General features: G+C 43.0%; 3 protein-coding genes across 8 annotated transcripts in view; 2 read left to right on the top strand and 1 right to left on the bottom strand.

Annotated features, from left to right (window-relative positions):
- Positions 1-8737, top strand: part of LOC119449935 (E3 ubiquitin-protein ligase SH3RF3) — a 40147-nt gene extending 31410 nt beyond the window's left edge. For all 3 annotated transcript variants that reach the window (XM_037713228.2, XM_037713229.2, XM_037713230.2), the window contains one exon: positions 807-8737. In XM_037713228.2, coding sequence (XP_037569156.1) covers positions 807-975 — 169 coding nt within the window. In that variant the 3' untranslated portion in view covers positions 976-8737. The remainder of the gene's footprint in view (positions 1-806) is intronic.
- A 2402-nt stretch (positions 8738-11139) lies between these two features.
- Positions 11140-14012, top strand: LOC119449941 (beta-1,4-mannosyltransferase egh). Its single transcript, XM_037713242.2, has 2 exons — positions 11140-11295; positions 11849-14012. Exon 2 carries the CDS (start codon positions 11884-11886, stop codon positions 13261-13263), a length of 1380 nt encoding a protein of 459 aa, XP_037569170.1. The 5' UTR covers positions 11140-11295; positions 11849-11883; the 3' UTR covers positions 13264-14012.
- A 2772-nt stretch (positions 14013-16784) lies between these two features.
- LOC119449939 (phosphoribosylformylglycinamidine synthase-like) overlaps positions 16785-25534 on the bottom strand; it is a 46132-nt gene continuing 37382 nt past the window's right edge. For all 4 annotated transcript variants that reach the window (XM_037713237.2, XM_049665532.1, XM_049665531.1 and 1 more), the window contains exons 21-23: positions 20570-20713; positions 19763-19918; positions 16785-18218 (exon numbers count right to left, since the gene is read on the bottom strand). In XM_037713237.2, the coding sequence (XP_037569165.1) occupies positions 17896-18218; positions 19763-19918; positions 20570-20713 (623 nt within the window). In that variant the 3' untranslated portion in view covers positions 16785-17895. The remainder of the gene's footprint in view (positions 18219-19762; positions 19919-20569; positions 20714-25534) is intronic.

Genomic DNA, 25534 nt, shown 5'->3' on the forward strand with positions numbered 1-25534 from the left:
AAAGATGCCGTGAACAACTTTGTTTTCATCCTGTACACTCACTTTCGTTTGCGAGGCAGTTTGTCAGCTTTCGAAGTGCTGCGCGATTGCTGCGAATAGATCTGCATTGATTTGGCACCAAACCATAACTTTAGTCACCGACACCCAACTAAGCAGTGCTGACTAGGCCTAATGGCCTAGGCAGTGTGGCCTATGTTGTAACAAGCTGCAAGCTGTCACGGGATCGCCGCACATCGAACATGATCCGCGTGCTTGTCGGCGGCTAATCAGCCCGATTTTGACAAAATGCATGCTGCTTTTGTTGCTGTTCCCTCTGTTCGTGTCGTGTTATCATTTCGATCAGTCCTGCCAACTTGGCCCTACCTTGTACCAACAAAAGCGGACCCAGCTTACACAGCACCATTCTGAGAATTGCGGCGTTTGGGCGCTGTGTGTGCGATCCCCGCATTGGGCCGATGTCGGGGAGCCCTCGCAGTTATGGTACAAGGTCCACAACGACGTCAGCCAGGGTGGCCCATCTGCAGCGCGCTCGGCACTCCTTTTGTGCCGAAAACGAAGTAAAACACTTGCTTGGGCAGCATCGTGCGCAAGGGCCTCCATGTGGCACTGCGCGGGTCTTTATACTGAATATATCGAAGCAAAAAATTGACTAGTAAATATTCGATTCACAAATCAAATTATTCGAACATTCACTATTCAATTCTATTCGGTGATATTTGAATATTCGCACACCCCTAATTTGTAGTGTTTGTTTGCTGTAGTATTGACATTCGAGTGCAAGGGATCATGCAGTTTCTTTTGTCCAGGTTTCGCTGCATCGTGCCTTACCCTCCGAACAGCGAGTATGAGCTGGAGCTCAAGCAGGGAGACGTCGTGTACGTGCACAAGAAGCGGGAGGATGGCTGGTTCAAAGGCACCCTGCAGAGGACGGGAAAGACTGGACTCTTCCCTGGCAGCTTTGTTGAGAGCTTCTGAGACACCCCACCTGCACCTCATCTGTTCATCTACCTGCAATCTCACTTCCTAGGCACACACATCAAGGACCTTGATTCTGGTACAGGCGGCAGGGCAGTCGCTGACAAATCTTCTGGTGTCTTCCGGTGGTTTTGCAGTACCGAGTTGGGATAGTTGGCACATCACTTTGTGGGAAGACAGCACAACCGCTGGTCATAACACAGAGTCAGCAGCACAAGGGCTGACTGATTATATTTTGTTTGGGAAGGATGGAGAGCACTGTGTCAGAGATCTGCACGACACTAAATGTGCGACTGCAATAGTTTCTGGGCCCATCCAGTGAGTCTCTCATAGCACCCAGTGCGGTTTTAAGGTTTTCAGACTGACAGCGGACTGACTCTTCACTGTCTGGATCAGTGGTTCTCAAATCGACCTGGAGCACTTTTTTTCCCTCTTCAGACTGGAAAATTTGTATTCCGCCAGTTAATCTGGAATAAGTTTCACTGGTCAATCTGGATAATCTCTCTATGCGGTGAAGCACCCTTGCTTGCTTTACTATCAGGGCAATTAGCTGGCAGTTCAAAGGTACATCATTTCCACCTGACGAGGGATGAGTCCATATGGTTTTAGTGCTTTGTGTAAGCATTGAGATGCAACTCTGTGCTTTCTTTTTGCTTGATGAGTGCATCGCTTGCCAATGCAGTGCTCAGTTAGTATACCATATAAAAAAGAAAGTGATTTGATGTGAGTGCATGTACCATATTTACTCGAATCTGACGCGCACTTTCTTTCTTTAGATAAAACAGGTCCAAAAATTGCGTGCGCGTTAAAATCGAGTACGAGCCTAAATCTGCATTACCATATAGCCGTCGGCATTTAAAAATGGCCCCCTCGCACGCGCTTTGAGCCTAGCTACACTGTAGCCTAGCTGCCATAGCTTCCTCCATGTGCTGCAGTACACGTGCTTATGCATTAGCCTACCGTCTGTCTTCCCGTTTTGTGCGTCTTCTCTATCGGCATGAAGTGCCGAGTTCATAATGATGCCGCATTTAAAAGGAAAGTGATCAAGTGTGCTGAGACGGACGGAAATCGGGCCGTATCACGCGCGTTCGGAGAATCCGAAACTTGCGTGCAGGACTGGCGCGAACGGAAGGAGAGGATTTTTGCCAGCAAATTAGCAACGCGGAAGGGTTGCAGTGCACTGAAGCAGGACGTATTCTGCAACGATCCACTTCGGTGATACGATCGCCTTGGCCCTGTCTTGAAAGCAATCTGCGACGGGGAAAGTCCGCCGCGCGCTGTGTTTTCGCCGCTTGAAGGTCGCGTTGAAGCGAGAGGCATGCTAGCACGAAGGTCAATTCGCTCGCCGCGCTTTCGTCATTCCAGCGTTTTGACACCGAGTTTCCGCGGTCAACGAGTGAGATGTGTTCATGTTTGCTTGTGCGCGCGTGACACCGTGCTTGTTCATTTATTTAGTAAGCGAATGTTTGCAAGTTTATACGGCCGATAAAACTGCTATTCTTACTTCGTATAAGAATCTACTAATTTGCTATTGCAATCGATGCTTAACCTTTCAGCCGAAACTGCGACTTTTCTTATTCATCGCAATTTTAGTGCATCGGGAGTAAATCTCTGTTTTTCCAAATGAAAGAAAGTTGGATTTCTGTATGAAAGCATGAGGTGCGCGGTACTGTAAAGGACTTTTTTGGGGGGGGCGGGGGGTCACGGAAAGCGGATGCGTGTTACAATCGAGTGCGCATTAGATCCGAGTAAATATGGTATTCTTTTTTTCTACTGCTGAGTGATGTTCACGCCACCCCGGTCGTGTTTCATGGTATCTCAGAGATTGCGGAGTGATCAGTACAGAAGGGCCTAACATACAGGGCCTAACAGAAGATGCATGGCACAATCCATATTATCCGTGGTTCAGCCAGTGCCCGCCAGGCAGCGACTGTGCTCGATCTCGTGGCCAATAACAATGTCGCATCTGACTTGAGAATGCGTTCACTTTATCCAATATTCGTTATAAGCATACATTTATTACACGCTCATATCGATGTTAAAACATAACTTTACATTGTTATATCTATGTTTGCTGTATTGAGGTTGGACTGTATTGCAAGTAAAGCAGATGACAGAAGTATTGGCACAGAAACCACCCTGGTGTTTTAATAATCGCAAACACATAGACAAAATGGCAATTGGTGTTTCCGGAACAGGCTGCACATGGTACCTTCCACGACAGACCAGTGCAGAGTAGTTTGTTTTCCTCTGGCACATTCAGATTTGTGAAATCCAAAGGCTTGCTTTAGGATTTAGTGGACTATTCCAAATTAACTAGTGGAATTCAACGTGTGACTTGTGCATACCCATAAGCCTGTAAGAGTGCCCAGAGAAGCAAGTCTGGGAAGACCACTCCATAGATACACCTTTTGGTAGGCATCTCAAGTCCTTCAAATTGTCTGTGAAAGTACAGGATTCTGTCTGTCCCAAAGTCTTGTGGATGTAGGCTCTGATATCCCGGAGAGCTCCACCGACAGAGTATATTGCAATCACCACCACAGTTCTATATGTCTTGCTCTATGTATCTTCTAATGTCATTAGGTTCAGGCAAACAGCACTGTCTCTTGGAGCCTCATAAACAATACCACGTGTGATCAGCTGAGCCCGTGAGAAATAGCTGCAAGTTAGAGAACAGTTGGTCTGGAGGTTCGGAGTGCTATAGGTGCTATGAGAGACCCATCGTACGGCCAAGTGTTGCAGCTGCTTATTGGGTGCCTTGGAAGTCCTTTGACGCAAAGTGATATGCATTTTGGAGGCAAGTCATCGAACAAAAAGCATCTGTTTGAGGTTTTTAGAGTGGGTGTTTCTTTCCTTCCTTCCTCCAAAATGCTTACTTTGTGTTCTTGGAAGTTAAAATGTTTCTGAACGTAGTGTTGATGTTGTTCATTTTATCGTTTGCCTCGTGGTTTTGCTGTCTTCCTAATATTCCGGTGTTTCTTCCAGTTGTTTGCTGCCCCCCTCCGACACCTCACCCGCCATCTCTGTTTCTTTAGCATGTTGAGGTCACAAAATGTCAAATAATTTCCAAAAAGAATGGTCTCTTGTTATGTGAGTTGGTACGTGCTTGTGAATGAACGGGGAATCAGCGAACAGATGCTTACACAGCGGAAAAAAGTGGACGGGAAGAAGTCCAGCACTCATTCAGTTCACTTCTTTTGTGTGAGTTTCTGTTCGCTTTTTTCCTTTTCATTCCAATAACAGTGTTTTGTGTAGTCATGCCTACAAAGCTCTCATATTTCTTGCTCACTCATTTTTGCTTTACCAAATGAGCAATGTTGCATGTTCCTATATTTCGTTGCGTTTTGGGTATCAGCTTTATGTGCCTGCAGTTCACAGACACACTTGCTGTGTGACATTATCAGTGCAGTGATAGTAAATCAACAGTTTCTTGTCTGAGTCATTGCCATGGCTACCAAGTGCAGTATCTCACTCAGCGGTGCCATGGTTGTTGTAAGCATAAAAGTAAATATTAGTTCTACCATCACTGAGGCACGATAAGCACGCGACAGTCCCAAATATAATCTTATGATGAATATAGAGCAACATTTTGTCAACTCAAGCAGAGAGAGAGGATGAAAAATTATGACTAGGTCACTGTACAGCAGGTATAGTAGGCAATGAATTACGTCATAAAGGAACAAGGCCATCTGTGGGAAGTGCTAGTTGAAAAAAATTGGAGAAAGATTTAGTCATTCTTATGCTATCTCCTGAATCAAGGCTGTATATCTGGCAGTGCATGCTTTATTTTTAAGTTGCTCCTTTCCAACACACAATCTCCATATGTTTGCTGCGTGCATTTGCCACCTGGAGATGAAAGGCGATCATTTACACAAGAAGCACACGTCCCAAAGCTGTGCATAAGCAGGCGACAACCCAGTAAATGCAGCTTTCATTTGAGTTGTCTGGCTGTGGTAACCATATTGAATGTGCTCATTTGAGAACTTTCTAGTTTGATTTTGAGTGTTTTGAAATGTGTTTACGGTGAAACGTTCTTGCAAGCTCAAATGACCCAAAAGTCAAGATTACAAGACTCAGTAGCCGGTATTGTGTTGTGCTTGAATGACATGGCTCAAACGAATGTTACCATATGTATTTAGTTAAAGAAACGCTTTGATATTCAACATCTTAAGGATTCTCCCAAGCATAAATCCTGTGTGACTAATGATGGCACTGGTTGTCACTCATATGAAGACAAAATACAAGCCATGCATGTCAGTACTTGACAGTTGCATGGAACAACTGCCTTGTACAACTTAAACACAAAACACACAGTGGCTTCTACAGGTATCTGCCGATTTGAAAAGTGTGTGTGCTGCAATTAGGTTTGAAAATGGCATTGCAAGAATGCTAGCTTTACAATGGCTGATAAACAGAATGTAGAAGTCAACTATCCTTTACAGCTCACTTTTAACCAACAACAGGATCCGCAGCTGCACTCTTTTCCATAAGTAAAATGAGAATGCCATCACTGGCTGTGTAGATGCTGTGGTGTGGGTACTGAAGCAAAGTCCTGCGGGCCAGCCGACTTCCAGAATTTTTCAATTCGTTCATAGAAAAACCTTTTGTTGAGAGCTCGTACATTGACTGCTTATCAGTGACATAAATTTTCTTGACATGTGTGACCCATGCTGAAGCAGCCAGCACTACTATCAAGTGAATGTAGTGGTGCCCCCCGATTACCCTCTCAACGCGTGATGCCGTATTGCATTTAATGCATAATTTAAGCACAGTTTGTGCTCTCTGTTGTATTCTTCCATGTGGAATGCGAAGATGAGAGCAATAAGGAGCTTGAAAAACAGAGTGCGAGTCTTTTTTTTTTTCCTCGTAGAAGGACTTCAGGGTTATGCTGAAAAGAAAAAAAAGATGTTTCTGTAACATAGAACCTTCCCTGTACATAGTGGTCACAATATTGACGAATCTTGGGGTGTTTTAACTGCACCTCCTTCGAAGATGCACCTGACATTGCCCTTTTACTTAGCACACATACACACACATATGGAGACCAAATGCTGGTGCTTGTAAATGCGTACTGTGTAAATAACCTTTCAGAAATCTTGGTGTTTGAATGACCCAGTAGAGCACCAGAGAAACGGTAGTTTTATTTTGCTTTTACTTGCTGTATTTATTGTTTCCTTACTTCAAGCGTTGACTGCCACGCTTATTTCCAGTGTTGGGTACTATTACCGCTCAGTCCTGGACTGTCATGTTTGTTTGCATTTGTTTGCAGTGATGTTTACCATGGAGTCTTGAATCTTGAGATGCCTCGTACTCATTTTAAGGTGCATGTTTAGTTGTCACTAATGTTCAGTGCCTTGTTCTGTTCATCACTGTGTTATAGAAATTTTATGAAAATGCCTTGCTGTATGTACCACAATGTCTGTTAGGGGCATATTTTGGTGCCTCATTTGTTCTTTTCTGGCAGAGACATTCTTAGAATTGCCTGGAGGGAAAAGTGGTGCTGTAGCGTGCACGAGAGTGACAAATTCGAGGACTTCAGAATGTCATCTTTCTCGGAGAGTCGGGACATTTTGTAGACAAGGATGGTGACCAATGTTGCATCTGTCATGATAGTTCAGTTCCCTACTAAAGCAGTGTGTGAGGTGCTGGTTTTGTTGCATGACTGTAGGCAATTTATTATTAAAAAAACAGTGGTTCCCACCATTGAGCATGTCATGCGTTAAGCAGAACGTCAAGAAATGCAAGAATTGTGCAGGGAAGACAAACATCAGGGGTTGCGAGGAAGTTGAGCATCTCCACAGCAGTGACATGAAATGCCGACACTACCATCTTTCTGTTGACAAATTGAAGGAACGACGAGAACGTCTTTACTGAATGCAGTGCAGTGTCAATCATGTGTGTCTGTTACCTTCATTTCTTAATTATATGTGGGCAAGCAATGAGTAGCATTATATTTCTGAAAAACTAAGACTTGTTAATTTTGTTGTTAATCCTAAGGAAGCTTTTATTTGCACTGGCATGATTATGCTTCAAGACAAGCTGAACATTCTATATCCTGGCATTCCTGTCTCTTGTATGGATAGTAGCACCACATTTCCCTCTAGGTAGTGTTATAAAATCCTCTATAGTTTCTGGCATTGGTATCTTTGCTGGTGAAGGCACAATAGTAGAATGCTGGAGTCTGCAGTTAAGCTTCTTCTCCTTTTCATAATTTTTTGCAGCCACATTTACACTGCCTCCTTTTTTGTTTTAGGATGCTGAGTGCATATGAGAGATTGTTTTGTTTGAGTGCAAAAGGGCACAATTATTGAAGTATCCTAGATACTGTCAGGCTGAGAGTCGGATGCTGGTTCATGTGCATTTTTCTTTTAAAAGGCATGCCACTTGGGTTATTGGTATAACATCAAAACTTTTTGGACAAACCCAACATATACCATTGCTAGTTGGACCAAAGCCTGCATATTCCTTTTTTTTTTTTTTTTCTCCTTTCGTTTCTAAAGGGGGTTGGTAGTGTAGAACAGTTAGAACAGCCGGCTCTGAAGTGTGCAAATTGAAATCAAAACTAGTGGACCATGAGCGTGTAATGAAACTTCAATCCCATAAAGAGCTGTGCCAGTGACAAAAGGTAGTTTCATTATTTTGGCAAGGTCTTGATGGTACGCATTTGTTAAGTATTCGTTGAATGTGGATTTTACATTTTAGCTTCATACAGTTTGAAAGTAAAGGGGAATGTTTTAAGAAAGTTTTGGATATGGAAACAGCATTACAGGAGTCCAAGTGATTGATCCAAAGAAACAACACCTAAAAGAATTAGCTTGTGTTCACAGGACACTTGCAGCTAAATATTGTGTCTGGTCACTCCACTTCTGTTGCACATTAAAAGGCATATTTTACCAAGGTTAGTGACACACTTTTCATATTTGATAGATAAGGGAGATATGCTGTTTGTAAAATCCAATGTGCTTGTTGGAGAATTTTTTTATGCATGTGTGCATAGATATAACCAAGTGCAATGCCTATGTTGCATCTTGCAGTGAACAAGTTTCCACAAGTCATTCTGCTTGCTGTATTTGTTATCTTTCTTGCAGCACTTTTGTTGTTTGGCAAATAATTTATTCTTTTTTTTTTTTTTTTGCCCCATGCTTTGTTGGCTTCTTATAATATGGACATTTGTTTGAGCATTACCCATGTACTCCTGTCTTTACACCACTAAGCCATGTGAGCGAGATCTAGTTGTAATATATTTAATGCTGTTTACAAGGAAAACTAATATAATATTCTCATTTTGCCTTGTTGGCATTCATACTTTGGCAAGCTAGTAATGTACAGATTGCGCATTGCCAAACTTTAAAAATGACGCGCATACACACACACACACACACACACAATGCGAGCGGCAGCTGATGCACGAAGGTGCCAAATGAAACATCGCATCAGCACATTTCATGTCACACTTTTGCATTCCATAATTGTCGTCTCTCCTTTACCTTGTGGATACAAGGGCTCAAAAGTTCTTCCCACTTTTTTTTTTTTTTCTTTACCCCTCCCCAGTGTCAAGCACTGTTAGCTGTAAATCCCATTCTTACACTCAGGCACACAAACTCCTTGAAAAAGCCGAGTGCATGCCGTTTTACGAGTCACAGGTATGGTTGTGATCACACTGGCAACGCCATGTCGTGCACCCATCTCGGCAGGTGTTCACTGGACAGCTGCTGGAATGTTTTACATTCACAATGTTAAAATAAAATTGTTGCCATGTACAGAGTAACTTGTGTGCGTCAATCAATGCCTTATTACAGCAAGGTAGGTGTAGGTCTGTGCAATTTGATTGTGAAACACTCAGGGCTGTCGGTTTAGCAAGCTTTCTTTGCAAAACCTGCATGTTTCCTGCTGCTTTATTGAAACTTGAAGTACCAATCAGTATAAGTACCAATCAATTTCCTTGTTATGGGGGTGAGGTCGAGCACTGTATGTACAAGATAATTCCTTTGATTCTTATAATTATACCAGGCTGTGGTATGATTCGAATTCAAGCATGCCAAGCAATTATTGGGAAGCAGCTTTGGGTTTGGGCAAGCCGAGATGAAAGCCAGCAATTCTGAGTGTGTGCACTGTTCCTGAAAATAATTTTTACTCTGGCAAGTATTTTTCATCATTGTAGCAGATGACATAGGATGAAATAGTGCAATTTTCTGCTGGCAATGATGCGAGAGTTTATGGGCACTGATGCATTGCAAGTACTATCACTTAACAAGTAAGCGATTGCAGAAGGGAGATGCACAAAACCTGCACCCAAAAGTAGTGCTTTTCTGCTCTAGAACCAATTTGGTACTACTCGTGATTAAGAGTACAGAATAATGGCTCTCATGGCTGTATCTCCCAAATGCATATGACATGCAATATGGCGTAGTTTCATGAAACAAATTGCAACACAGCGTTGGAACAGAGTTTCACCGCTTGGAATAAAACTTGTTGTCTTGCTCTGAAAAAGTACACGCTATGCACAGGCAGCACAGCTGATAAAATGCTGCACAAAAAAGAAACGCTCCAATAGGACAAGTCTGAGGGCTTCGCATGTTTCTTATCCCAACTAATTTTCTTTTCTTTTTTTCCTTAACGTAACGCTGTCAGCGTCTAATAGTAGGTCTAACACTAGGAACATTACTTGATCACTTCCAAGTGTGAATGTAATTGTGTGTTCAGCGCTGATTCTATTTGAATGTTGTTCTCTCTCTTAGCAGTTAGTTGCACTGCAAATATCTTTTACGCCTTCCTTGAGAATGTGAACATTACATCTGTAATGATCTGGCCTATGAGCTGCTGCTTTATGCTCTTGAAACTAAGTATCCATCCTCGATTTTGACAAAAAAATATATATATATACCATTTATGTCCCATTTAAAAAATGCCCCATTTATGTCAAAATGGGATATGAGCTATAGTCCGTACTTCAAACTGATTCAATAGAGTTGCACTCTTGGGTACAGAACAAGGTCTGGTTGTTGCAGCTAGAAATGTTGGCTTGCTGCTAAAAAAATGAACATGTGATTTTGTGCTGCTTTCCTGTTGCACAAGTTTCACTTCTTTTTTTCCGAGAAGTGCACCATTTACGCCTTGGGAGTTAACTCTTAACGTTGAGTTCGTACCACAATAACGAGCATTAATTATACTGCTTCCCAAGTTGCACATTTGTGTCGTATTAATTTTTATTATTTGGACATCTGCTAGGCCTCCATGTTTATTGGCGGCACAGAAATGCAGAGGTCCTTAATATTGTATTTGATGCTTGAAGCTTTTCTTTGCACCACCGGTTTTGCATTACAGCTAGGCATGAGACACTCATTATGTTATCAATGTTTATTTACCATACTCGGCAGGCATTTATGTGAAGCTCATTTTCAGAGGTAAACCATCAGTGGTAGGGCATAAAAGTCCCGACACCAGTGACGGCGGCTCGGACAATGAGCTTTTGGACAGCAATATTCTTATTTCTCCTTAGTTTACTGCCGTCCACAAAATCTACTGATCGACTTAAACATGCCAAGATGCCCAAAGTTCAATGTTTGTGCCTTTCCCTCATTTTAGTCTACAATTTTATGTTGTCAATGCTTTTGCATACGGGAAGCGCAACTTTTCAGATCGTATACTACTGCTTTTGAAACTATATATATATACTTAGCTTGACAGAATATCTAAGAAAACCCTAGTTACGAATGACCGGCAACGTGGTATCCCAAAAGACGACGACAGCGTCGCCATCCGCGTACAAAGAGTTGACGACAAATGTGCGGGCGAAGAGCGAGGTCGCCAGGTCGACTGCTAAATTTGTAATCGCAATTAATGCGCGGTGAAAATGCCACGATATGAGCTTGTGGAGGGCTGAGTAACACCAGCAACGCGATGAATCAGCAGCAGTCATCCAGCAGTAGTCACCACAAGCCGCCGCTTTCCTGTTACACCAGTTTCACTTCCTTTTTCTGAAAAGTGCACCATTCTCGTCTTGGAATTAACTCGAGTTTGTATTGTACTACAATCATATAGAGTTTTACCACAACAATAATGAGCATTAACTATATGCTTTCCAAGTTGCACATGTGTGTCGTATTATTTTTATTTTTTTTGTGATTATCAGCATCATCATTAGGTATCAAGTTTTGCATCAAGTTTTTCTCTCCCCCTTCACGCTTTCCTCCATCCCTCCTTTTCTCCTCCCCTGGCCCGTGAAGCCTTGCGGGCCGGCCAGCCATGGCTGCTCAACGCTCGTCAACTTAACAAATCTTCAGGGCTGGCCTCTGCGTCTAGTCGCCGAAACCGTCTTTTGTAAGTACACATTCGCATGAACATATAATGTGCGGCTTCATATGCTGGTAACTTCCTTGAGCTTTAGTTAGCGCGAACTTCAGCATCGCTAAAGGGTAACGCCCATCCAACACGCCTTTACCGCGTTTTGGTGTAATGGTCGAGTCACTTTCCTTCACTTTTTCCGTAAACAGCCGATTTGCTAGAATCAGCAGGTTGTCTTACGCTGCTACGCTTTTACGTAAATTGACCCCACAGCAGACTTTACCTTAGCTCACGTAAGAGGAAACTCCTGTGCCCGACTTTTGTTTGCGCTGCACGATAGTATCGTCCCTAAAAAGATTACGCCGTGGTGCTTGCAACACTCAGCTGCTTGCTAGGAACCTTCTGCATGGAGCAAAGATGCTTCGTACGTGCAGCTTTGGAGGGACTCGAGCACTTACCTTTATCTGCACGTAAACAAGCTCCGAGGGGATAATGCCGAAATCAAGGTTACAGCTTTGTAAGCTTGCCTTTCAATACACTGTGTTGTTCCTGCCGTTGCTTCTTGTTACTAAAGTGGCACACGTCGCAGATCGCAGCCGACCGGTGGCAGCCCGTTTCCCCAAGATGCAGCTGAGCAGTCGTGCCAAGCATTTGCTGCACTGTTGCCTCTGCGTGGGGCTGATACTGGCCTTCGAGGTGTTCACGGGAGGCATCCACCTCTGGAAGTTCAGTTACGATGATCTGGACCCCTTGGAGCAGTATGGCTGGCCCTTGACAATCGTGCTGTACCTGATGCGGCTACTGACGGTGTTAGCGCTGCCTCAGTGCATTTGCAACTGCTTAGGCTTGCTGCTGTACAACGCTTTTCCGGAGAAAGTGCGTCTCAAAGGCTCGCCCCTGCTGGCGCCCTTCATCTGCATACGCGTTGTTACGCGTGGCGACTACCCAGATCTTGTGCGGACCAACGTCGCGCGGAACATTGAAACCTGTGCTGAAGTTGGTTTGGAGAACTTTATCGTGGAAATCGTCACAGACAAGCCCCTTGGACTGACCAAACACCCCCGCATTCGTGAAGTGGTAGTGCCGTCCTCCTACCGACCCAAAAGCGGTGCCCTGTTCAAGGCACGGGCTCTGCAATACTGCCTTGAAGACGATGTAAGCATCCTGGGTGATGACGACTGGATTGTGCACTTAGACGAAGAGACCCTAATGACAGAAGACTCTGTGCGAGGCATCCTCAACTTTGCCCTGGATGGCAAACATGCCTTTGGCCAAGGCCTCATCACATATGCCAATGAACGTGTGGTCAACTGGGTTACTACCCTTGCTGATAGCTTCCGTGTGGCTGATGACATGGGTAAGCTGCGCTTCCAGTTCTGGGCCTTCCACAGGCCCCTGTTTAGCTGGAAAGGCTCGTACGTTGTGACTCGGGCAGGTGCCGAGCGCAAGGTTTCCTTTGACCATGGCCCGGATGGCTCCATTGCTGAGGACTGCTTCTTCAGCATGGTGGCATACCGTGAGGGCTACACGTTTGACTTCATTCCTGGCGAAATGTGGGAAAAGAGCCCTTTTTCCTTCTGGGACTTCCTGCAGCAGCGCAAGCGCTGGCTCCAAGGCATCTTCCTTGTGGTTCACAGCAGCACCATTCCTCTGCGCCACAAGTTGTTCCTGGCTCTCGCTCTCTACTCATGGGCAACGATTCCACTGAGTACGTCCAACCTTATCCTCGCAGCCTTCTGTCCCATCCCCTGCCCCGCGTTGCTCAACTTCCTGTGTGCCTTCGTGGGGGCCATGAATCTGTACATGTACATCTTTGGTGTCATCAAGTCCTTCAGCTTGTACCGCATGGGACCTGTGCGCTTCTTCCTCTGTCTGCTGGGAGCCCTATCCACCATACCGTTCAATGTGGCCATTGAAAATGTGGCCGTTCTCTGGGGCTGCTTTGGCAAGAAGCACCGCTTCTATGTAGTCTCTAAGCAGCTTGAACGCCCCATCAATGTATGAGCTTTCCAGATGACCTGGTCTATCGTGCTTGTTCACATGTTGTGAGCCTCCATGTCGCTTTTAATTTTTTTTTTACTAATCTAAGAATGATTGTTTTTGTGCACTAAGTTATTTGTTATATGCTGCTTTTAGTGTTGTCTTAACTAGAATTGCACATAGGTGCATCACGCCATGCTAAACTGGCATCCACAGCACTAAAAGTAGGCGCCAAAGATGCTGGGCTGGCTGGCCAGCCCATGCACGGCTCGAATTTAAAATAAGCGAGAGAGAGAGAACGAAAAAAAGAAGGGACGTTTATGTCCTGTCCAAAGAAGCATGCCTGATAGGAACAAAGCACAACCAGCCAACTCATTGCATGCATGCAATCTTGCACTCCAGGAATGGCACAAGAATGTTTACCTCTTTAGGATGAATTGATCTGAGCACCATGATGCAGCAAAGGTTTATAGAGAGAAGAGTAGTGTGCACCGAGACCTATGTAGAGATTTCTACCCGTGGCCAATTTCTGGGCATTCAAGTTCACGGTAGTCGCTGCACCATAGTCGGAATGCATCGCACAGCTGGCCGGCCCGTTTGCGTGCAAGCTGAGAGTTTTGTTTTGCTCAAGTACTCAAGACACATTACTGGAGCAGAGTTTTGTTTTCTTTAGTCATTGTGTGGCTGCTAGCCTGGTTGCTACATTAGATGACTGGGTGTTCTATGTATATCAAAACTTCTCTGAAGTTTTGCAAATAAATGCCTGGAGCGTACTTTTGCAGCATTTCTTGTAACACTGATTGCACACACTACAAGCACCTACATTTCTCACATCTTTTTCTCACTGTTGAGAGAAGGAAACAAGCAGCCAGGACAAATGTACTGGCTGCTGAAATGCACAGGACAGAAATGTTTCATATTGTATTTGTAGTGCAAACCCGTTTCAAGGCATAGAATCTAAAGAAAACATCTTTAACGGACAAGATAAGGAGCACATGGCTGTTTCTGTAGGCTTTTTCCTGTCGTTTTCCATCATCAGCTAGCAAAAAGTTTCCTTATTCGGAGCAAGGACTCTGCAAGTCGCCCAAAATACTGTAGCAAGGAGATCAAACAGAATCTGCATTTTCCCTGAATGAAAGGATCTTGCATTAATGAAGCCCTGCAGCAACTACTCTTCAGAACTGAGAAATCGCTGGAAGAAGTGTGATGCCTTCCAAGAAATAGATACGTGCAGAAATTCTTGAGGGACCTAATAATGGAGATAAGAAATGCAATGCTTACTTTCCCTATTTCATTTTGACCCAGAGTTTTCTCTTAGCTGAGGCTGTTGGTAGGAATGCTTTGCCTATTACTCCTTTCAGATGTTTCCTTTGCGGTGCACTTATGGTACCCTTCAAGGTTGGCATCTGACAAAGGTGTCTGAAAGTGATAAAGGTGCAGTGACAGACTGGTGGGACGCACTTCTAATGAAGTCTGAAGGGGTTATGTGTAAGCTTTCACAGGGGAGTAACTTATGATAATGAACAATTTCCCAACAGCTGGCATCTATTGGCTGTTGCATGGGTCTCTGACATCATGTGAGGGACATGTAGAGGAGACCTCGAAAAACTACAAGAAAGCACAAGCGATCTTTTGTGCCAGATTGTGGTCTTTCTGCCGCATACAGGGGAATATGGTCAGGTACGCATGTTCAAAGCAGTATTGTCTACAACTTGCAAAACATTTCTTGCTGTGGTCAAAAAGTGTTGAGGTGGCCCTTTAATGTCTGCGGGAAGTGCATGCTGGCGTCGCACATTGAGGAGAACCCTGGCAGAAGGCAGTGCACATGCTCAAACTAGTGGAAAACAAGCACACATGGTTGAAGCAGCATGGTACTTCGTTAACTGATGTCCTGGCATTTTCTGTAATGACCATTACTGTCTCAACTGTCAAAGTTAATTACACCTTACTCAGTGCCTTGAGCACAGTGCACAAGAAAGATGCCTGTGCACTAAATGTGATGAATTGACATGGTGTTCTCCTTCACCACAACAGCAGCTGTGCCACACCGCAATAATGTCTTCACACATTTTTGTATTTACCAACAGAAACGTCACACTGATTGCTTGGAAAGCCAAGATGAAATTAAGGAGCTATAACAGCACTAGGGCCTGTTCTACGTCACTGTTCTTTTTTACTGACCATTGAAGTCATAAATTGACAGTGCGCCTTGAGCACAGAGAGAGTATAGACAGGATATAAAATTGCCAAGAAGTGCTGCTGCATGTAATGACCATTGCTCCGAGAAAGATATTAAAAAAAATTGCATGGAAAAATTTACAGCCAGTGCTTTGGTAGTGTGGAAAACAAGTTTTCAGCACAGTGATTAGTTCCTTCACAATCGCCAACACGACTCAGTTCTTGCTTAACATATATTTTTAGCGTAAAATAGGACAGACTCCAAAACACAAAACAACAGGCACAAGCACTAGTGCATTTTGTCCGTCCAGCTAGGCCGAACCAACGTTTTGCACAGATTTTGTCACCTTTAAGGCGACAAAATTGAAATGACGTCACTGAAGAGCTTAAGAAATTATGGTGTTGCAAGTGATGTAATATTGCACTAATATGTGTACATTTAAACTATGCTTTACGACCACTTTTGTTCTGTTAGGACCAGAAGTACCATAGCTGGCAAGAGAAGCCAGCCTAATCATCAAATGATGATATGCAGACATGCAACCAGTGTTTGCATGCACACCATCTGCGTTCAGGCTGCACAAGCAAGCGACAAAGAAATCTGCAAAGGACTTCCTACTCGGCTAGTTGGTGTATGATTTATGATGAGAAAAGTGGCACAAAGGAAAGAACATAGCAAATGAAGTAGACTTGGAGCAGCTTGATGCCCTTTTCGTCTCTTTACTTCGTTGTCTTCCATTGTTTGTGATGGTTTTATTACATAGTAAATCTGCCTCTTTTACGAGTTGAAAGAACACTTGTGCAGATATTAGCATGGGGCAAATGCTGACCTTGCTTGGATAGCAAACGCCGTGGATTGTGATGCATGCTGTTGAACTAATGAAGAACAAATGAATGTTGGCACAGTGCCATACAGGCTTCCTTATTTTATTTTTACCTGTACAAAGGAGTTAAGGACCCATATTGAGGACTTCTTTTATGTAAGTGCACCTTGAAATTGTCTGATGCTTATGTACTGGGCAATAAAATAGCTAACAAGGTGGCAAAACAAAAGGCAGCGATCAAGAAAATCGTGGATTGCACTTGCATAAGAGAAATCTTGTGTATCTGGCCCAAGATCATTTTCTTAGCCTGTTATGTTTACCTGTACATGCAATCAGCACGAAATAAAAAGGTTTGTTTGGCACACAACTGGTGCAAAAAAAGCTGTGTGCCATTGTTTTTGCCAGCACACTACATCCTATAGAAAATCATTTAGCTTTTCTGGTGGCTTTCATGGTAACCAAACAGTAGGTGCATTGTTTTCATGATCATAAGTGCATGCTTGTGTGCTGAAACTTGAACCAATCTATTGAATATACAAAGCATTCATGCAGAAACAACTTTATTTTAACTTTTTCATAATTTCATAGTGTGGGCACACTAGTGCTTTATTTATTGTAAGCACGCTTTGTCTTGATGTATGCAGCAGCATGTTGGACGTTCATCTGCAAAGATGCCGCTGGTCATATGCTGAAGAGGGCTCTGTGGCCTGATATCACATCTGCTAGCAATGGCACTAAAGCAACAATTGTTAACATAGCAAAAAAAAAAAAAAAAATGTTGAACTTGCTCAACAATTATTCTAAGTTTAACAGCAGTAATTCCCTTTTTTTTTTTTTTGTACGTTACAAATTCCTCTGCAATGTCATCAGAATTCAAATTACTCATGGCATCAGTTAGGGATGTTAAATACTTCCGATTCTAAAACTTTTATTGTAGTCGCTACTGAAAACCTTATTTTGACGCAGTTCAGGCACCGCAAGAACAGTTAATATATAAAAAAAGCATAAACATGAACTCTATGTAAGCGGCTGTGATATGTGACTTTTCAGTGAACTTACTGCTTTGAGCTGTTTGTGAAGTAAGACAATAAGGCTTCACTTAAAAAAAAAAAAAAAAAAAAAGCACCACATGCAAAGGATGACTGCAGCATGCAGCCATCCTTTGTTCAATTTGCATAGAACATATTGCGTCATCTTGTAAATTTCTGGACAAAAGTATTGAATCCCCCCAAAAATGGCAAACAAGTATACTAAAGGGCTGAGACAAGTGTTATAAAGTTTTGTTACTACAACAAAAGAAAGATTAAGATTCGAGATCTCTTTTGTAATGTGGGGAACACGAAGGTAGAGTGAGCATAACCTCCCCCTTGCAGCTTTGTTGGGGCAGTTCACCATTGCAGAATAACAGCAGGGGAATCGGCAGAGATAAATGCCAGGATGTTTGTAAATGCACTACAGTCATACTGAGCAAAAGAAAACATTCCTACAAGAAATACCACGTGTTCCAGCAGGAGGGAGAAAAAAGAGCAGAAGTAGCAAAATGTGATGCGACATTTCTGAAGTGGCTGATGTGTAAGCTGCCCTGAGAATGCTGTGTGTTTGTGAGTGGCAGAGCTGCCATGTCCACCACTGCTACTACACATTTCTGGAACTGCTAGTGAGCCTTGGTCTTGATGCACCAGTCGTAAGCATTTGCAAAGAGCTTGGCCCAGGGTGAGATGTGGAATCCTTGGCCTCCCTGCCACTCCTGTGGCACATAGGCCCACTGCCAAGGGAGGGAGCAGCGCTCTGGATGGGGCATGACGGCCAGGTGTCGGCCATCTTTTGAGCAGAGAGCAGCAACGCCCCGTGGGCTTCCGTTCGGGTTGAGAGGGTACTCCTCGGTTGCATGGCCCGCGTCATCCACGTAGCGCATACCCACCAGCTGCTGTGCCTCCAGTTGCTCTAGTAAGGCATCCTGCCGGAACTCAAATCGACCTGCAAAGGACATTTTATTTGTGTCACATACAGGTACTTTCGTCTCGGTGCGAGATACCACATGGCTGCTGTCGCAGGGGGAACGTAGCCATGAGACAAGCCAACCTCGTCTACAGGTGCAGTTCTATTCCAGCTGTCCAGTTGGCAATGCGAAATGTGCAACTTTATGTCATCTTTTATCTACGTCATGTACAGTTACTTTCATTTTGATGGAATGCACTATACAGCAGCTGTGGATAGGAAAGAGAGCTTGTGCATCGGAGTGTCGTATAGCTTTTGGAGCCAACTGGGTCACAATCTGTTCCATTGGCAATATAAAGTGCTGCTTTACAATGAAGAGCAAATGGTGAAAATGAGATGGTATACAACAGGTGCCCCCCCCAAAAATAAGCAGGATTATGAATCAAACTGACGGGTTTAGTATAAAAAACAATGCTGTCAAGCTGTTCACTTGGCAATGCAAATAAGGTAATTTTATACTGCCGGAAATGTTTCATATGTGCCTATAGCATGTAAGCGGATACTCGGACAGCTGGCATGAAGAAAGTCAGACTGACAAATAGAGCAGGCAACCTCATGTTGTGTGATACAGACTGTTCCGATTAGATTATTTGCACTAGTGCACATCAGAAATTGCATGAAAGTCACTCATTATCATTTTGATTAACTTAATTAATGATCGCTACTTAATTATTCCAGAGAACATGTTGCAATAGTGAAACCAAGTGCAGTCAGTGCTCATAACATATCCACTTAATAGGTATGATACGATACCAGCACCAATTTCAAGACCTCTCCTCACAAACTTGCAGCAAAGTGCATTGATGCTTTTCTGCAAGCCAAGCCAAGTAAATGCACACAAAACATCTGCAGGCCTTATCAGTCCTGTTCACCATGTTATGGGTCTACATTTTCACATAGCTATTTAACTCTCAAAAACATGCGGCCAGCTGTTGATTATGAGTTGAACACATATTCCATTTATTTGTGTCAACTGTCACATGGCAGCTATGCAGTTTGGCATGTCTACCTAGCTGCAACTTCAAGAAAAGCTTCAAAAATTACCGGCAGCTAGTCATTTCACAAATTTTGATCTTTTCAGCAAGAACAAATCACTTTTCATTAATCCCAACATTTTATAGTTACAACTAAAAAGATGCGGGCTCAGGAAGATTGCATCCATGCACGGTGCATGACGGACTACTGAAAAAAAAAAAAGAAATCTAATTATGGAATTTAGTGTCCCCAAAGACACATGGGCTATAAAAAAACACTAAGTGGAGGCTGCAGCTTTATTTGAACCACCCGGGGAGCTTTAACTTGCACCTAAATATAAGTGCATGGGTGTTTTAGGATTTTGGCCCCATTGGAGTGCAAGGCAGCCCCTGTGATATCAGGAACTGAACCTGTGTGACCTTGTGCTCAACATAAGAATGCCATAGGTGCTGAGCCACCACAGTGGTTGCAAAGACAGCCTTTACCAAAGCATTCAAAATTATCACGTGCACGGTTATCTCCAGTACAGCTGAACTTAAGATATTTACCTTCTCCATGTGCAACCCAGACCCCTAGTATGGAACCTTCCATCCCCTTGAGCATGACAGCTGGAGATGACTCAATCTTCACCGTGCTGAAACGACACTCGAAACGTCCAGACTTGTTGTGTAGAAGCTGGGTTCCGGGCTCAACTGATCCGGATGCTGGCATAATGGAGCAGGGAAGGAAAATAAAATAAAAGTGCTGATATAAGTTTAGTACCTTCGTCTAAGGTAGAAGTACCGTAATTAATGAATCCAATCAAGGAGGCGCCTCTGATCAGTTCATCCAGTTCAGAATCCTTGTTTCGGCTAGTTGGTTCATATTTATGAGTGATATTAAACAGGTGCTTAGGACAAGGTCAATGATGAGGCACAGAGAACTGACACACACACAGGCACATGTGTGCCTAAATCATCCTCTATCATCCTGTTGCATTGTTTTAAAATTTGTATCGCTCAGAAAATCTATTTCACTCACTCATGAAAATTGTTCGTCTATTAAGTTATCTCAAACAAAACCAGCTCATTTCAACAGGAACAAATAGTGGCTGCTAGAGGAAAAGAGACCAGCTAGTTACTAATCCAATAAGGTACAGTTAAACTTGAATTTAACAAAACTAGTGATTAGTCTAATTGACAAGTAAATTGCACAGTTGTGCAAAATAGCCATAAACAAAATGCTTTCTCAATTCAACAAAATGCTTCTTTGTTCTTGTAGCTTATTAGGTCTAGGTTGTCAATAACTTTGACACTGCCACTTGCAGTAAGGAATAAAAGAATTAATAACAATAAGTAAGGCATCTAAGGGCTTACAAGAAGTGTACGGGGCCACCCAACCCAGCAAGGCCATCAGTTGACAACCGTTGCAGATTCCCAAGCTGAATGTGAGAGGATTGTTCTTGAAAGCAGCCAGCTGTGCAGCCAGCTTCTCGTGGAACATGAGACTCGCAGCCCAACCTGTGTCCGAAAATGGAATTTCAATGCAGCAAACAAGTCGCAACACTTCTAAATTCATAACACTGAACTTTTCAGCAGCTCAACATCTCCTGGCATGTATAGCCAGGAGATGTTGAGCATTTACATTGACGAAAGTCAGGTATATCATCACCAGCCTATATTTATGTCCACTGCAGGACGAAGGCCTCTCCCTGTGATCTCCAATTACCCCTGTTTTGTGCTAGCCGATTCCAACTTACGCCTGCAAATTTCCTAACTTCATCTCCCCACCTAGTTTTCTGCCGTCCTCGACTGCGCTTCCCTTCTCTTGGTATCCATTCTGCAACTCTAATGCTCCACCGGTTATCCATCCTATGCATTACATGGCCTGCCCAGCTCCATTTTCTCCTCTTAATGTGAACTAGAATATCAGCTATCCCCGTTTGCTCTCTCATCCACACTGCTCTCTTCCTGTCTCTTAACGTTAGGCCTAACATTTTTCGTTCCATCGCTCTTTAAGCGGTCCTTAACTTGTTCTCGAGCTTCTTTGTTATACTCCAAGTTTCTGCCTCATATGTTAGCAGTGGTAGAATGCAATGATTGTACACTTTTCTTTTCAACGACAGTGGTAAGCTCCCAGTCAGGATTTGGTAACCCCTGCCGTACGCACTCCAACCCAGTTTTATTCTTCTGTAAATTTCCTTCTCATGATCAGGGTCCGCTGTGAGCAATTGACCTAGATAAACGTACTCCTCCACGTTCGCTCTCATCTTTCGCTGTGCTCATTTGCTCGATTACGGGGTAGGACGCCGATGCTCGCCATAGGAATGGGTGTCTAAGAGCTGCGCTCTAAAATTAGTTTGGAGGGAGGCTATGTTGGCCTGGTGCCTCCATGTGTTTGCACCAAATGTCACAAAAGCTCTCCTACATCACACGACCATTCAAGCCATGACATGCGCAGAGGAACATAATGGAAATTATTTCAACAGTGATATGTTCTGTTAGTATGTAGTTCTTTACAGTGGGGTTATTACATAAACAGCATCATAAGCAGAAGTAATAAAAAAAAGGGGGGGGGGGCTTGTGCATCCAGAGCCTTAGGAACTCATATTCAAGTGCATTGATTATTTAATATTTATAGCTGCGTAATTTTACAGACAATCAGAAGTTTACATTAAAGGGACACAAAACGCAAATATTAAGTCGAGCTAGACTGACAGATTATGCTTCTGTAATAACGAATTCTTCATTCATAATGAAAACAGCTTTTGTAAGCGATAAAAAGATTAAAATAGTAGCACCATCTGTTGTCGACTATGGTACCTCATGTGTGGCATCAGCAACTCCAATTCACAGAGAGCGGTGCCACTGCGAACGGCATCACTTTTCTCTGTTTACAACAGCTGAGGCGGCAACGTGTGGCAATTGACGGCTGCGGCCTGAACCTAAGCGGAGCCACGGAGTGACTCACCCAAGCTGAACACCTACACCCATCAAGTACACTTCGTATATAGAGCTAAATAAAGAGTCTACAAAGGACATAACAATAGCACAGAGGGCAGTCACGTGGAGATCATGTCAAGTCCTCTGCTTTGGTGCGGGCGGCTCAAATTAAGAAGCAGTAGTGCGACCTTCAACGGCAATCTCTTAGGCAAACAGAAAATGACTTCTAGATCAATACTCTGTCGATCTAGCTTGACTTAATACTTTCCTTTAGTGTCCCTTTAAAGAAACTGTGCAGCTTGAAAATATGATTTAATGCTTGAAGCAAAAAAGCACTGCAAGAAGTGCACAGTTTCCACTATATCGTGCCTTTGTCATATTTAAGCTGTAAAAGTGACATATATAAAGTGTTTCCAGGAGCTGTTAGTAACAATTACTGGTGCTGCTCAGTGCAATGGCCATATTTTTAAAACTAGCAATAGCTAGGGAAAATGTACTTCAATAAATATCTCGAATTAAGGCATTAAAATGTGTCACAAGTACCACCAATGCATTCATGAGGACACAAGCAATTTGTAGTAAATCTGCAGGAGTAGCATAAGGGTATAGCATAAGGGTGTGGCATTCAAGTTCATTAATGCAACTTTAATGCCTACTCAACCAAGTGCACACTTCTTTTTTCTTTTGCAGCTGCCCTGAATAACTGTCATTCACCTCAATAGGTTATCAGTAGGCTATCAGTACTCAAAGAAAAGCTATGTGGAAATGCACTTACACTCGGGCACACGCTTGACTCCCGAGCTTCAGAAAAGATAAACAGTCATATCTGTACCCGACACGCAAAAGCTACAACGTGGAATTGAACCGCCCACTATTAACAACACGAGGCGAAAAAACGGTCTGGTCTGGAACTCGGTCATGTTTCACAACCAGATAAAGAAAACAAGAAGTGTATCTTTTGCATAGGGAGGATAACATACTTTAGGATGTGGGAGATTCAGAGGAGGGGCTCAGATATGGCTTTTTTCAACCCTCCATTATGCCCTTAAGCTCTTTTACAGTATAAATGAGACAAGTACACAAAGCAAAGGAGTTAACAAAAACCTTAAACCAAGCAGTGTAATCACAGTCCACTAAGGCAGAGTACTTCAAGAATATGCACAGTTTGGCAATCAGTGGGTTTCATATCCATTAGCTTGTCTTCATCCAGCAAAATCTCCAGAAAGGCTTTTTAGGGGTGTGCGAATGTAGTTATTTTTCAGATCACATACAAACCTTATGGTGCCGGAAGTGAATCAAATATTATATTGAATAGATTTGTAATAAGTTTTAAGCAGTGAACAGCCATTTTCATCAACAATATGAAACAACGTTCACATCACAGCATTAACAAGCTTCTGCAATTACAATGCAAATTATGAAGTGTTGCTATATATTAAAAGCACAATTAAAGCAGCATAAATAAATAACACAATTTGATTTGCATAATCAGGACTCTTCGATGAATGTGAATGATAGCAGTTTAGCTAGAAAAGCCTGGCTCCTTGAGCGACGTATAAGAAGCTTCACTGTGTAACTCCTCGTGCTGTATGTATTGCACTTTAGCTCCAATCTGTAGTTTCGCTCCAATCTCCAAATGTATTGCACTTTTGCTCCAATCTTTCATTTGATCACCCTCACTTGACAGTTTAAAATATTCAAAGACTATTAAAAAATATTCATATTTACAAATTGCGGCTACTTGATTCAGTCCTCAAATCAAATTTGACAATATTGTGTTCATTATTCAGAACTTTCAAATATTCGCACACCTAGCTCTAATGCTCTTATGCATGAAAATTGACATTACTATATATGCACGAGGGAACAGGTACAATGAGACGAAAGATTGGCTGTGTATACAAGCTAGGTGAGCTTCAAGCAAGAAGTGACCCTCATTTTAAATGGCTGCATTGTTATATTATAGTTATTTTGTGCAAAAGGAAGGTTCGAAATGTAATAATAATCATCATCATCAGCCTATATTTATGTCCACTGCAGGACAAAGGCCTCTCCCTGTGATCTCCAATTACTCCTGTCTTGCGCTAGCTGATTCCAGCTTGCGCCTGCAAATTTCCTAACTTCATCACCCCACCTAGTTTTCTGCCGTCCTCGACTGCACTTCCCTTCTCTTGGTATCCATTCTGTAACTCTAACGGTCCACCAGCTATCTATCCTACGCATTATATGGCCTGCCCAGCTCCATTTTTTCCCTCTTAATGTCAATTAGAATGTCGGCTATCCCCGTTTGCTCTCTGATCCACACTGCTCTGTTCCTGCCTCTTAACGTTAGGCCTAACATTTTTCGTTCGATCGCTTTTTGTGCGGTCATTAACGTGTTCTCGAGCTTCTTTGTTAACCTCCAGGTTTCTGCCCCATATGTTGGCACCGGTAGAATGCAATGGTTGTACACTTTTCTTTTCAACGACAGTGGTAAGCTCCCAGTCAGGATTTGGCAATGCCTGCCGTATGCACTCCAACCCAATTTTATTCTTCTGTAAATTTCTTTCTCATGATCAGGGTCCCCTGTGAGTAATAGACCTAGATAAACATACTCCTTTACAGACTCTAGAGGCTGACTGGCGATCCTGAATTCATGTTCTCTTGCCAGGCTATTTAACATTATCCTTGTCTTCTGCATGTTAATCTTCAACCCCACTCTTACACTTTCTCGGTTAAGGCCCTCAATCATTAGCTGTAATTCGTCTGCATTGTTGCTGAATAGGACAATGTCATCTGCAAACCGAAGGTTGTTGAGATATTCGCCGTTGATTCTCACTCCTAAGCCTTCCCAGTCTAAGAGCTTGAATACTTCTTCTAAGCATGCAGTGAATAGCATTGGAGAGATTGTGTCTTCTTGCCTGACCCCTTTCTTGATAGGTATCTTTCTACTTTTCTTGTAGAGAACCAAGGTTGCTGTGCAATTTGCCAAGATATTCACGTATGCCTCCTGTACTCCATGATTACACAATGCCTCTATGACTGCTGGTATCTCTACTGAATCAAATGCTTTTTCATAATCTATGAAAACCATATAGAGATGTTGATTGTATGTACTCTGCAGATTTCTCTATTACCTGATTGATGACATGGATATGATCCGTCGTAGAATATCCCTTCCTGAAGCCAGCCTGTTCTCTTGGTCGGCTGAAGTCAAGTGTTGCCCTGATTTTATATGAAATTATCTTGATGAATATTTTATACAATACTGAAAGCAAGCTAATGGGTCTATAATTCTTCAATTCTTTAACGTCTCCCTTCTTATGTATGAGTATAACGTTGGCGTTCTTCCAGCTTTCTGGTACACTTGAAGTCATGAGGCATTGCGTATAAAGGGTCACAAGCTTTTCAAGCATGATA

This window comes from Dermacentor silvarum, chromosome 4, assembly GCF_013339745.2.
Source record: "Dermacentor silvarum isolate Dsil-2018 chromosome 4, BIME_Dsil_1.4, whole genome shotgun sequence".
NCBI classification, from domain to species: Eukaryota; Metazoa; Arthropoda; class Arachnida; order Ixodida; family Ixodidae; genus Dermacentor; species Dermacentor silvarum.